General features: G+C 36.4%; 1 protein-coding gene across 5 annotated transcripts in view; it reads left to right on the forward strand.

The window, feature by feature from the left end:
• The window catches only part of PCNX4 (pecanex 4), a 39,020-nt gene extending 27,553 nt beyond the window's left edge, over positions 1-11,467 (forward strand). For 4 of the 5 annotated variants that reach the window (XM_015071832.3, XM_053224509.1, XM_053224508.1 and 1 more), the window contains 4 exons: positions 2,236-2,339; positions 5,409-6,445; positions 6,821-7,007; positions 10,592-11,467. In XM_015071832.3, coding sequence (XP_014927318.1) covers positions 2,236-2,339; positions 5,409-6,445; positions 6,821-7,007; positions 10,592-10,843 — 1,580 coding nt within the window. In that variant the 3' untranslated portion in view covers positions 10,844-11,467. Of the gene's footprint in view, positions 1-2,235; positions 2,340-5,408; positions 6,446-6,820; positions 7,008-7,244; positions 7,706-10,591 lie in introns of those variants that run through there. The other variant, XM_053224510.1, reaches the window with a different exon arrangement.
• Positions 11,468-13,928: the final 2,461 nt, after the last annotated feature.

Below are 13,928 nucleotides of genomic sequence, written 5' to 3' on the forward strand. Positions count from 1 at the left end.
TGGATTGAATTTCCTAATTATTTGTTATCTAAAATATGTGAGGTGTGGCGTCTAGGTGGCTCAGTCAGTTAAACGTCCGACTTTGGCTCAGGTCATAATCTCACAGTTCATGAGTTTGAGCCCCACATTGGGCTCTGTGCTGACAGCTCAGAGCCTAGAACCTGCTTGGGATTCTGTGTCTCCCTCTCTCTCTGCACCTCCCCCCTCTCACGGTCTGTCTTTCTCTCTCTCAAAAATAAACATTAAAAAAATTTTTAAATAAAATATGTGAACTAATTTAGGAAAAACTTTGTAGTATACATTTTTTTTATTAAAAAAATTTGTTAACGTTACTTATTTTTGAGAGACAGAGAGAGACAGCACGAGCAGGGAAGACACAGCAGAGAGAGACACAGAATCTGAAACAGGCTGCAGGCTCCGAGCTGTCAGCACAGAGCCCAACGCAGGGCTCAAACCCATAAACTGTGAGATCATTACCAGAGCTGAAGTCGGATGCTTAACCGACTGAGCCACCCAGGAGCCCCATGTAGTACAAATTTTTTAATGAATAATCATTTTTTTCTTTTTCATAGGAAGTATTCTACATTTTTAATCTTTTCATCCAGTTTGAATTAATGTTTATTATATAATACTATGCCACTTTAAAAAATACCTGAGGCTTGACTCACATTTGAAGTAATAAATAACTTAGCAGTAAGGTAGAAATTATACTTTATTATCAAATCAGTTACATTCAGCCAAGAGTGTGTCATAAAGTATTCCTGGTGGGGCTGGGGGGCAGTGGTAAAGAATGCGGTAACATTTCACACACATCTGATTGGCAGAAATATAAAAGTTAGACATTACCAAGTACTGGCTGGGGTATGAGGAACAGGAATTTTCTGGAATTTGCTGGAAGGGAATATAAATTCATACAACCACCTTGAAGGGTAAACTAATAGTCTGTAGTAAAGTAAAGATACACATATCCTATGGCCTAGAGATTCAGTTTTAGATTCCATAGTTCTAATTAGATTCTAATTGTGGAGAAACTCTTGCACATGTGTTCTGGGGGTTCCAAAGGTTACTAAGGTTTGATGATTTACTAAGAGACTCACAGAGCTCAGTGTATATTTGTATTCACAGCTAAGGTTTATTACAGCAAAAGGCTGCAGAACAAAATCAAGAAAAGTTATATGGGGAAGACATGGTGCAAGCTTCCAGATGTCCTCTCCCGATGGAGTCACACAGAACATGCTTAAGACCCCACACACATGTTGTCACAACATGTGTGGTATGGTGACTACCAGTTCTTTGGGCTTTTACTGGGGCTTTGTCATGTAGGCACCTTCTGCCTAACATGTACCAAAATTCCAGACTCACAGAAGGAAAGCCGGTATTCAGTATAAACTGCATTGTTTGCACAAACTGTTTAGACACAGTGAGACTTTTGTCAGGGAGAATGGTGAGGATTCTTCTGAAATACAAGTTCCCAGGTGCCAGCCATCAGCCAGTTTTGTAAGCAGGACTTTCAAAGGGTAGCAGTCAGTTCTCCTGTGTTAACTCTTTACTGCACAATATGTTGTGTAAGCAGACTTGCACAAAGATAATTTCTGCAGTATTATTATATATATAATAGAGAAAAATTAGAACAATATGGATATAGTTATTAACATGGAAATGAATATTCAAATTTAGCTATATTCATCCAATGAATTCTCAACCACAGGTACAATTAATGACTTTTAAGCTATTTGCAGTCAACATGGTCAAATCTCAGAGACATAATGTTGAGAGAAAACTAATTTCTAAAGGTTTTGTACAAGTGTGGCAGGTAGCATTGTATGTAAATTTTAATACCACAAAACATCTTTATATGTGTGTTTATAAAAATGTCCAAAATGCTTTAAATAATGTGAAGTTGGCTTTTATACATTTAATATTTATCCTACTATATTTAACATGTATTTAGGATTTTATATAACATAGGTTCTAATCTGTTGTTTCTCTGAAAAATATATCCTTGAATTTTTATGTATTATCACCTATAAATTTTCTCTTCTGTCCCTGTTCCTATAAAGACCTTAATTTAATGCCTCCTAATATGCAATGAATAATTGTTTCTATTCTTGACATGAAGACAGCATAAAAGGAGCTATGAATCAGTTCCAAGAGTGTTACCAATTTTGAAAATTCACATGGCAAAATAAAGCAAGCTTGAATATTACTTACTTTTTTTTTTCTAATTTGTTTTAGGTCTCCTCTTACCTGGGTCTCATTACTTGGGCCGTTTTCAGGATCGTTTAATATGGATAATGATTCTAGAATGTGGCTATACTTACTGCTGTATTAACATTAAGGTCAATGTACATTTGAAACCTCTAGTTTTTTTATAGTACATGTGTAAAATTTTACCTCTTATAGACACATCATACACTGAATAGCTGAATTTAAGAGTATCAATTAATTACCTGTGAAAACACCTAAGGATTTTTAAAGTATATTTCAATTAGCACATATTGATAGGTAGACTAGTACTGATTGTTTAATAGAGCATAGTAACAAAATATTGCCAGCCCCCTTTTTGTCTGGACGTATTCTTTTTATCCCTACTTGGTTGAGCATCTCAAAAGTGTGACTCAGTAATATTTTTTCCCTATATTATATATGCATTCTCAACTTAATAAAAAAACCTCTTCTGATCCTTACTACCCTACCTGCTACAGCATGTTTTTCTCTTCTTTTTAAAACAAAATTTTTTAAAACAATTGCTTATAATCAAATCTCAAATTTCTTTTCTCCTCTCTTCAACTTACTCTAGGTTTTTGACCCTATTACCTATTACTGTACCAAAACTGCTCTTGTCAATGTCTCCAGTGGCTATCACATTGGTAAATCCAGCGATCAGTTCTCAGACCTGGTCTTGTTTGACCTGTCTGTAGCATTTGACACAGTCTGTGTCTTCTTTTTGCTTATTTCATGGGTCATTCCTTGTCAGCCTCCTTTGACGGTTCCTTCTCTTTTCCTTGATCTCTTGACATCAGATGACCTCGACATCAGAGTACCCCAGAGCCCAGCAGTCCTTGGTGACAACTCCATCCTTCTGGTTGCTCAGCCCCAAAACATTTGAACTTTAGTCCAGTGACATTTCACACCTGTTTACTTCTATGTCCCATATGCAGTCCAACAAGAAATCCTGTTGGCTCTGTCATTAAGCCATATCCTATATCCTACCACTACTCATCACCCTGCTATTAGCTATCTTTATCTCTTTTCTGGGTAATTGCAATAGTCTCCTAATTGGTCTCCCCACTTCTACCTGTGCCTCTCTCTTGTCTGTTCTCAACTAGAGTGATCTTTATAAAGTCTAAGTCAGATCATGTCACTTCTCTACTCAAAACCCTACAGTAAATCTTTTTTTTTTTTTTTATTTTTTTATTCAGAGTAAAAGCCAGGGCCTTGAATGGTCAGCCTCCCTATTTCCTCTTGGCCTCATCTACTACTTGAATCCTCTCAATTGTACTCACACAGTCAACTCCCTTACCACCTTCAAGTCTTTGCTCAAATGTCACCTTCTCAGTGAAGTGTACTATGGCTCTCCCATATATTCCCATATGTATTCCCACTACCATCCAGCACTCCTAGTCCTCCTTGGCTTGCTTTACTTTTTCTTTATTTTCATAGCACTTATACCTTCAAACAAACTATGTAATTTACTTATTATTTTCATTGTTGACTGTATCCCTTTACTCTCTAATGTAAGTGTCACAAGGGCAGGGATCTCCGTTTCAAGGGGTATATCCTAAGCCCCTGGAACAGTGTCTGTCTGGCACATAAGGCCTGTGGTAAATATTTGTTGAATGAATAATGAATGAATGAATTTTTTTGTCTTAGCACAGACTGGATAAAATTGCTGGTGACTAAAAAACTTTTTCTTTAGCTCATTGGTTCTCAAATTCAGTTCCCCAGATTAGTAATATTAACATCTACTGGAACTTGTTAGAAATGGACATTCTTGGTCACCACCTCAGACCTCCCGAATCAGAAACTCTAGAGGAGGACCCAGCAATCTGTGTTTTAACTGACCCACAGTGATTCTGACTCACCTAAAGTTTGAGAACCTAGTCTAACCTGTACAAATAGGAGAAGGCAAAAATCCATGCAAAATATTGAAGGCATTTTCATTGCTTCATTTAGGCTCTATTTTTAAAATGGGATGCTTTATAATACCTAATAATGTGGGTCCTTTATTGCTCTTTTGTGGTCTGTTATACATGTAGTGTAAAGATACACTTTTCAGTGGCAATCTTTGTTTCTTTTTCATTTTTTCAGACACAACGTGGCTTAGTGCCATCTTATCAACATTTATATGTTCTATGCTTTAAATATTACAAAGCACTTTTATTACTTAAATCTTCACACCCCTGTGTGCTAGGATTATTTTTCTTTGAAAGAGAAGGAAAAGGAATCTCCAAATAAGTGACCTACTCAAGGTTAAGTACTAGCACCTGGTAGAGCCATGATTTTAAGATGGGTTTTGATGTCACATTCCATGTTCTTTCCCTGGATCCTAATACACCCTGACAGCATCGCCTTTTACTAAAGGCACTGGTAGTTTTGTAAAAATGTGTAAATAAACAACAATATTAATAATAATATAAACAGTGACTTCATGCATCCTCTTCAAGGGATTCCTTCTAGGAAAGTAATAAAAATGTGTTTAAAATTCATGCAATAAAATAAAATAAAATTCATATAAAAACATTCATAATATTCATTTTATCAACATATATTTGTTGCATACCTGCTGTGTGCCAAGTACTGGTTTAGGCACTGCAGATATAATAGTAACCAAAAGATAGCTGTTGTATGGAATTTACATTATAGTTAGAGGAGACAATAACTGAATACATAAATCTGTATGATAATGATGATGTTATTATAATTAAAAAACTGGAACAGGAAAATAGTTGAATCAGTTATGGCATATCCATACAATAGAATAATGTTCTCATAAAGTAGGATACAGAACTACTGTATATACTATATAATTCCAGTTTTGCCTTTTGCCCTCTAAAAAAATGTTTATATTTAAAAAAACTTTAAGTGTGATTCAACCTCAACTGTACATACCTATAGTCTTTAAAAATTGTGGTTATAGTCAATTAAATTGTTTTGCCAGTTTCTAGTGGCATCTCTATGATTTCTTTTAAAATAGTAGCACTATTTTTCATCTCTATATGCAACAACAAATTGCTAAAGTACTAATAAGTTTGAGTGAAGGTGTAGCTCTTGAGTTAAAGAGGTTTTTTTTTGCATTTTCCATATTTTCATTATGAGAATCCAATCCACGGGCATATACAAAAGTAGTTGCTTTTTTCTATGTAATAAGTACTCATAAACTCAAGTACTTTTTATCTCATCTTTAGGGCTTAGAATTGCAAGAGACATCCTGTCATACTGCTGAAGCTCAAAGAGTTGATGAAGTTTTTCAAAGTGCCTTTGAACAAGAATATGCAAGAGTATGTTCTGTTAATGAACACTTTGGAAATGTCTTGACACCCTGTATCCTTTTGCCAGTAAAACTCTATTCTGATGCCAGGAATGTTCTATCTGGCATAATCGATTCTCATGATAACTTAAAAGAATTTAAAGGTGACCTTATTAAGGTACTTGTGTGGATACTTCTTCAACACTGTTCCAGAAGGCCTAGCATGCAGGAGGTTATTCACAAAACTGAAAATAAAGGGAAAGAATCTCTAATAATCCTGCCCGCTTTGAATGCTTCACCACAAACCCAATCCCTAGAAGACACAGATAGTTTAAATTCAGAAATTTTGGATGATTGGTCTGATGATAATGTTTTTGGTGATGAGCCAACTATCAAAAAAGGAAAAGAAGAAAAAGATCAATTGAAAGTTGTACCAGGTGTAAATTTGCCTATTCCGGGATCAGTAGAATCACAGGGGGTCGCTGATCATTCAGTAGGCACAGTTCCTGAAAATAATCTTTACAAGGCAGTTATATTGGGATATCCTGTTGTTGACAAAGGAAAACAAGAAGACGTGGCATATATCCCTCTCATGGAGTTCAGTTGTTCTCATTCTCACTTGTTAAGCTTACCTGAAGAGTGGACGTCTAACTGTTTGCCTAACTCCAAAATGAGGGAGATGAGCTCATTATTTCCAGAAGAGTGGTACCAGTTTGTTTTAAAGCAGTTGGAATGTTTTCATTCAGAAGAAAATGCCTCAAATGTACTGGAAGAAATCGCAAAGGACAGAGTTTTAAGAGACTTTTATGTTCATGCCGTAATGACTTGTTATTTTAGTTTATTTGGAGTAGATACTATGGTTCCCAGTCCTGGTCATATATTGAGAGTTTATAGTGGTGTTTTGCCTTGGTCCCTTGCCTTGGATTGGCTTACAGAAAAGCCGGAACTGTTCCAACTAGCACTGAAAGCTTTCAGGTAATTTATTTTGATTATATACAAATTGTAACTGGCAGAAAAATGATTTTTCAAATAACCTAGAAGGAGGAGCTTTTTCTAATTGTAAAAAATAATCACTTTCCTAAAAATGAAAAACAAATGCTTAGTACGTATAGTGATTATATCAAGAGTACTTTAATTTCTACATCCTTTTATTTATGTGGAGAACCTATTTTTCACATGGCTTATTGAATTTCTTCATTTTCACTTCACTCCATCATTTCTCCCTGAAATATGTAGGATTTTAGTTCAATGTCTTAAGAATATTGATTGAATAAAATCTATTTTGTCTATAAAGTGGATTTTATAAATTTTATTAAAAATTTTAAAATTCTTTGTTTCTCCATTTTTAAGGTATACTCTGAAACTCATGATTGATAAAGCAAGTTTAGGTCCAATAGAAGACTTTAAAGAGCTGACTAACTGCCTTGAAGAATATGAAACTGACTGGTACATTGGTTTGGTATCTGATGAAAAGTGGAAGGAAGCAGTTGTACAAGAAAAACCATACTTGTTTTCTCTGGGGTATGATTCTAATATGGTAAGGTTAAAAATGTGTTGTTTTTTTTAATTTTTTTTTTTAACGTTTATTTATTTTTGAGACAGAGAGAGACAGAGCATGAACGGGGAAGGGGCAGAGAGAGAGGGAGACACAGAATCGGAAACAGGCTCCAGGCTCTGAGCCATCAGCCCAGAGCCCGACGCGGGGCTCGAACTCACGGACCGCGAGATTGTGACCTGAGCTGAAGTCGGACGCTTAACCGACTGCGCCACCCAGGCGCCCCTAAAAATGTGTTTTTAAACATTTCATATATTAGCCTTAAGGAATGGAAACCAGTTATAAAGTACTTGAACTAAGTGATGGAGATATAACATTCTGGGATGGCTATATTAATCATATTATTAAAGTATTTGTAGTCATGACTTTATGGCCAACATAGTACAATCCTAGAATGACTGGTTATTTACTTTTGCAAACCTAATTAAAAATGTGTGGCCATTGTGCAGTAACTGACCTATAGGATAGCCATGTAAAGTTCATTTAATTTACTATAGCATATTTGACTAAATGGATTAGATTCCTATGCCAAATTTGAGTATCACTTTGGATTGGACTCCTAGAAGAAAAACTAATTTATAAGTGGCAAAGCATTCCTTTTGCCACCATCCATGTTTTATTTGAAGCAAATCTAACCTGTGAAAATTCAGGGAGACTCCAAATAATGACTTTTTTTTTTTTTTTTAAAGAAAATAGTGCCTGTTTTCATTACATTTAAAATGTTATCAAGTGTGCACAATATGAGTCATTGTTACATGCTCATTGTAGGCTTCACACCTGGCATTGCAGGTTAGGGAGCTTCACAGATGTGCTCCCAATCAAAAATGATGAAAGTTACATTGAAAAACCATTTAAAGACTTGGAAATGGTGCTAAGGGCATATAGCAAATGAAGAAACATTTATTCAAGAGTACTAACTAAAACCCAGTAAGAATAGTGAGAGACTGAAGTATTTGAACCAAGACCCATTCTTCCCAACTCAGCAAGACAAGCTCTGCTCGCATTGATACAGTCAAGAAGGGTTCCCTCTCACTTCAGCTCCTGGTTGGAGGACTGTTTTCCTGGGAGAGGCAGGGCTTCAGCACTTCTTACCTTACTTCCAGCTACCTGTTGTGAGGCTAGGTTCTGGGCATGTGTGGTCAAGAGGTGAGAACTGCTTTCTGGCCAGCCTATCTCTTTGGATGGAGGCTTTATTCTGGACTTCGTGCCACTGAGAATAACGGGGACCTGACCACCCTTACCTGCTTGGCAGGTGGAAGTTCCACACTGGGAGAGGCAAACCAGGAAGACCTGAGGTTACTGCCCTTCTTCTATGTCGTAAAGCAGAGCTGTCTCTCAGAAAAGAGACATGCCATTATCTCACCCCTAGATAAAGAGCTCTGGCTCTCAGATTTTGCCCAGTGGGAGATGCAGATCATTAAAAAAGAGAGATCTCTACATCTCTTCCCAAAGGAAATTATTTTATCTGCAACAGTGTGGAGACATTGACACCTAAGATGCTCTCAAAAACAACGGAGCTTGTGGTAAAAAGTAATTAAGGGATTGGGGCACCTGGGTGGCTCAGTTGGCTGATGAGTGAGTTTGAGCCCCACATCCGGCTCTGCACTGGCAAAGCGGAGCCTGCTTAGGATTCTCTGTCTCCCTCTCTCTCTCTCTCTGCCCCTCCTCTGTTCATGCTCTCTCTCAAAAATAAATAAAGCATTAAAAAAAAAGTCATTAAGGGGCTATTGGTAAATTTGTTAGAGATATAAACTAAACTGTAGGCTGGGTAGATGAACAAAACCAGGGAAAGAAACCATAGAGAAGAGCCTTCCTGTGATAAAAAATAGGAGCCAAGCTTAATTGGGTCAGTCTGTGAAGCGATTTACATTGCAGGTCATTGTTGAAAACAAAACAGCCGCCTGGCAATCATAGGAGCTTATTAGCAGCTGGGTGTGAGCACTTGATAGATGGAGAGAGCCCTGCTAAACCCATTGCCATCTCATGGTAACTGGGGACACTCACAGGCTGCACTCCCTGAGGAACCACATCAAAGGCTTCACCCTTGTGGGAGAGGTAGGGATTAACTTCACTAAGGTCAGTCAGCCACTCACTAAACTAAGCAAGTAACAGTAACATTATAAATTATATAACACTGAAAACATGCAAACAAAACAAAAATAGATAAATAGGACTTCATCAAAAGTAAAAACTTTTGTGCTTCAAAAGACACCATCAAGAGAGTGAAAAAACAACTCAGAGAATGGGGAAAACATTTGCATATATCTGATAAGGGACTTGTTACTAGAATATTTAAAGAACTCTTACAACTCAATAATAAAAAAATTTTTTATTTAAAATCTGAGCAAATTATAAAATGAGCACAGGATCTCTATAGATATTTCTTCAAAAGGAGATATACAAATGGGGCAATAATAAGCCAATGAAAAGATGTTCAACATCATTTGTCTTGAGAGAAATGCAAATCAAAACCACAATGAGGTATCACTTCATACAAGGACATACTATGATGGCTGAAATCAAAAAGGCAGATAATACCTGTTGGATGAGAATATGGAGAATTAGAACTCTCATACGGTGCTGGCAGAAATGTAAAGTGGTACAACATTCAGAAAACATTCTAGCAGTTTCTTAAATGATTAAACTTAGAGTTACCATTTGACTCAGTAATTCCACTCCTAGGTATATACCCAAGAGAAATGAAAGCATAGATCCACATAGAAACTTGTACATGGATATTTATGGCAGCATTATTTATGACTGACAAAGGGTGGAAACAACCCAACTATCCATCACGTGATGAATGAATAAGTAAATTGTGGTTTATCCATACAATGGAATATTAGTCCACCATAAAAAGGAATGAAGTACTAACACATGTTGCAACATTAACGAACCTTGAAAACATAATGCTAAGAAGCCAGTCCCAAAGACCACATAGTATATGATTCCTTTCATATGAAATTTCCACAGAAGACAAAACTATAGAGATAGAAAGTACATTAGTGTTTGCTTATGACTGGGAGAATGAAGGGATAGGAGGGTGATAGCTAAAGAGTACAAGGTTTCTTTTTGAGGTCATGAAAATGTCCTGAAGTCATGGAGATAGTTGTATACATTTGAATATACTAAAAAATTACTGAATCACACACTTTATATGAGTAAATTGTATGGAAATGTGAATTATATCTCAGTAAAGCTATTTTTAAAAAGAGCCTATTGTGTGATTGTCCAACAACTAGGATTTATGACCTAGGCATTGTTGAGGCCAGATAGGGTGAAGGAATAGAAAAGGAAACGAAATAGAAGTAGCTGAGATTTTGTCATTTGGGTCATTGAATGAGTGGCTATCATTTCAAGCTTATTCAGAGAGCTACCAAAGAGAGGTGATTCTTGATTCTGAAGACAAGCAACTCATGTGTACGTTTTAATACACCACTTTCTGTTTAAGTTTGCCTAAACACAATGGAATTTTTTTCTAAGTTTACAAATAAAATGTAATGACCTGAACATAATCTCTTTTTTTTTCTTCTTCTTCTTTCCTGTCCCCCTTTTATACTTTAAAGGGAGTTTACACTGGGAGAGTACTTAGCCTTCAAGAATTGCTGGTCCAAGTTGGGAAGTTAAATGCTGAAGCTGTTAGAGGCCAGTGGGCCAATCTTTCCTGGGAATTGCTTTATGCCACAAACGATGATGAGGAACGATACAGTATCCAAGCTCATCCACTGCTTTTGAGAAACCTTACGGTACAAGCAGCTGATCCTCCCCTGGGATATCCAGTTTATTCTTCAAAACCTCTCCACATACATTTGTATTAGAGCCCATTTTGACTTGTAAACGTATTGTCATCACATGAGATGGGTTTTTTTTTTTTTCCATTCTAGAAGAGTAACAATGTGATTCCTCATAACTTCACTGGACTTCTCTCTCTTCCTCCAAGTCCGATGCCTGAGAAAAGCTAAGCTCTGTAAAGTTGACTCTCTTAGCTATCTTAATGGTTAAAAAAAATCAAACAAACTTGATCTGACATGAAAGTTAGAGCTAGTCGGCCAGTATTTGTGCCCTGTGGATTGTGGTAGGCTTTAGCAAATATAAAACATTTGTGTAAGATTAGATAATGAATTTTTTAATGCCTTCTTAAATATGTGGTAGGTGACTTGCCTTATGGAAGTCAGCAGCTATGTGATTTTTACGTACTCAGAAGACACACATACGTATCAGTGCTTTTAAGTAATGGTAATGGATCCTATTGAAAGTTGCAAAATGTATATATATTTATTTGAAATACTAAATTTTATAGTATTTTCAAACTTAATGCCGTTTTAACATTTAACATGGTCTAAGTATTTTCATATAATCTATTCATTTTCTTTTCATATACTTCAATTCAGAAACCTTAAAAGCCTTTAGTAAAATCTCTTACAATAAAATATTTTCTTTTCCTTTCCCCGTATCCTTTTGATATACATGAAAGAAACTGGGTTTAACTTGTTTTTCAGGATTAATAGTGTTTGGTTACAACATAAGGAGTTCACTACTAGAGGGCATTCTGTTGATCTGGCTCCTTAAGCATTTCTTTTTTTTTTTTTTTTTTAATGTTTGTTTATTTTTGAGAGAGAGAGAGAGAGACACAGAATCCGAAGCAGGCTCCAGGATCCGAGCTGTCTGCACAGAGCCTGAGGCAGGGCTTGACCTCACAAATTGCAAGATCACGACCTGAGCCAAAGTCGGTCGCCCAACAGACTGAGCCATCCGGGCACCCCAGGCATTTCTTTTCAGTTGAATATACTGCTTCTGAAGAATGATTTACCCAATAGGACTAATGGGCACTAGTGTTGTAGGTATCTGAACTAAAGACTGAAAGAAATGGTAGAAAAATTTTCATAACATCAGGATATTCATTGTTTTGCTGCTTATAGATACAGAGAAAAGATTGGTGGTTGCATGAGGAGGGTGGCGGGAGATGAAATGGGTGAAGGGGATCAAAAAGTATAAACTTCCAGTTATAAAATAAGTTAGTCATGGGGATATAATGTACAGCACGGTGACTATAGTTAATACTGTATCACTCATCTGAATGCTGTTAAGAGTAGCTCTTAAAAGTTCTCATCACAAGAAAAATTTTTGTTAAGTGTGACAGATGTTAACTAGACTTACTGTGGTGATCATTTCACAATATATACAAATGTTAAATCATTATGTACATCTGAAACTAATGTTATCTGTCAGCGATAGCTCAATTAAAAAAAATAGTTAAGTTGGGGCGCCTGGATGGCTCAGTCAGTTAAGTGTCCTACTTCGGCTCAGGCCATGATCTCAGTTTATGAGTTCAAGCCCCCTGTTGGACTCTGTGCTGACAGCTCGGAGCCTGGAGCCTGCTTCATTCAGATTCTGTGTCTCCCTCTCTCTCTGCCCCTCCCCTGCTCGTGCTCTGTGTCTCTCAAAAGTAAATAAACATGATCAATGTAGCCAATAAAGATATTAAAACATGCTTCCAAGGTCGTCCCTTTGGAAAAACATACATGTGGATTTGCTTTATTGTCTAATTAGATAATAATAAGATTTAAGATAAGGGATGATGAAATTTTCTTTGATCTTTAGCCTTAAGATTCACAAATCTTAATAGAAAACAATACTGACTCTTGCTTCAGAGAATAACCTTGGAAGTTGATTAAAAATCATTATAAGGTTTTATTTTTCTATGTTTTTTTTTTTTTCCTGAAGAGTGTACCTCCTATACTTCTATGAGGCAATGGCAAACAATATTACAAATGAACGGTTAGGATGCTAAGGCAGACATAAATGTTTACTAGAATATGGCTATTAAAAAAGATGAGGACGGGGAAATACAAATCAAAACCACAATGAGATACCACCTCACACCTGTCAGAATGGCTAACATTAACAACTCAGGCAACAACAGATGTTGGCAAGGATGCGGAGAAAGAGGATCTCTTTTGCATTGTTGGTGGGAATTCAGGCTGGTGCAGCCACTCGAAAACAGTATGGAGGTTCCTGAAAAAACTAAAAATAGAACTACCCCATGACCCAGCAATTGCACTACTAGGTATTTATCCAAGGGATACAGGTGTGCTGTTTCAAAGAGACATATGCACCCCCATGTTTATAGCAGCACTATCAACAATAGCCAAAGTATGGAAAGAGCCCAAATGTCCATCGATGGATGAATGGATAAAGAAAAAAAAAAAAAAATATATATATATACACACACACACACACACACACACACACACACACACACAATGGAGTATTATTCAGCAATCAAAAAGAATGAAATCTTGCCATTTGCAACTATGTGGATGGAACTGGAGGGTATTATGCTAAGTGAAATTAGAGAAAGACAAAAATCATATGACTTCACTCATATGAGGACTTTAAGACACAGAACAGATTAACATAAGAGATGGGAAACAAAAATAATATAAAAACAGGGAGGGGGACAAAACAGAAGAGACTCATAAATGTGGAGAACAAACAGGATTACTGGAGGGGTTGTGGGAGGGGGGATGGGCTAAATGGGTAAGGGGCACTAAGGAATCTACTCCTGAAATCACTGTTTTACTATATGCTAATTTGGATGTAAATTTTAAAAAATAAAAAATAAATATAAAAAAAGATGAGGAAAGGTCTTAACATAATAATCTAAGTTCCTACCTTAAGAAACAAGAAAAGGGCAAAATAAAACCAAAGTGAGCAAAAGGAGGAAAATAATAAAGAGTAGAAATCAATGAAATTGAAAACAGGAAAACAATAGAGAAAATTTTGAAAGCAGTGGTTCTTTGAAAATTTTCAATAAAATTGATAGAATGAAATAAAGAATATCACTACAAATAGGGGCACCTGGTTGCTCAGTCAGTTAAGCATCCAACTCTTGATCCTAGC

The sequence above is a fragment of the Acinonyx jubatus genome, chromosome B3 (genome assembly GCF_027475565.1).
Source record: "Acinonyx jubatus isolate Ajub_Pintada_27869175 chromosome B3, VMU_Ajub_asm_v1.0, whole genome shotgun sequence".
Lineage (NCBI taxonomy): Eukaryota > Metazoa > Chordata > Mammalia > Carnivora > Felidae > Acinonyx > Acinonyx jubatus.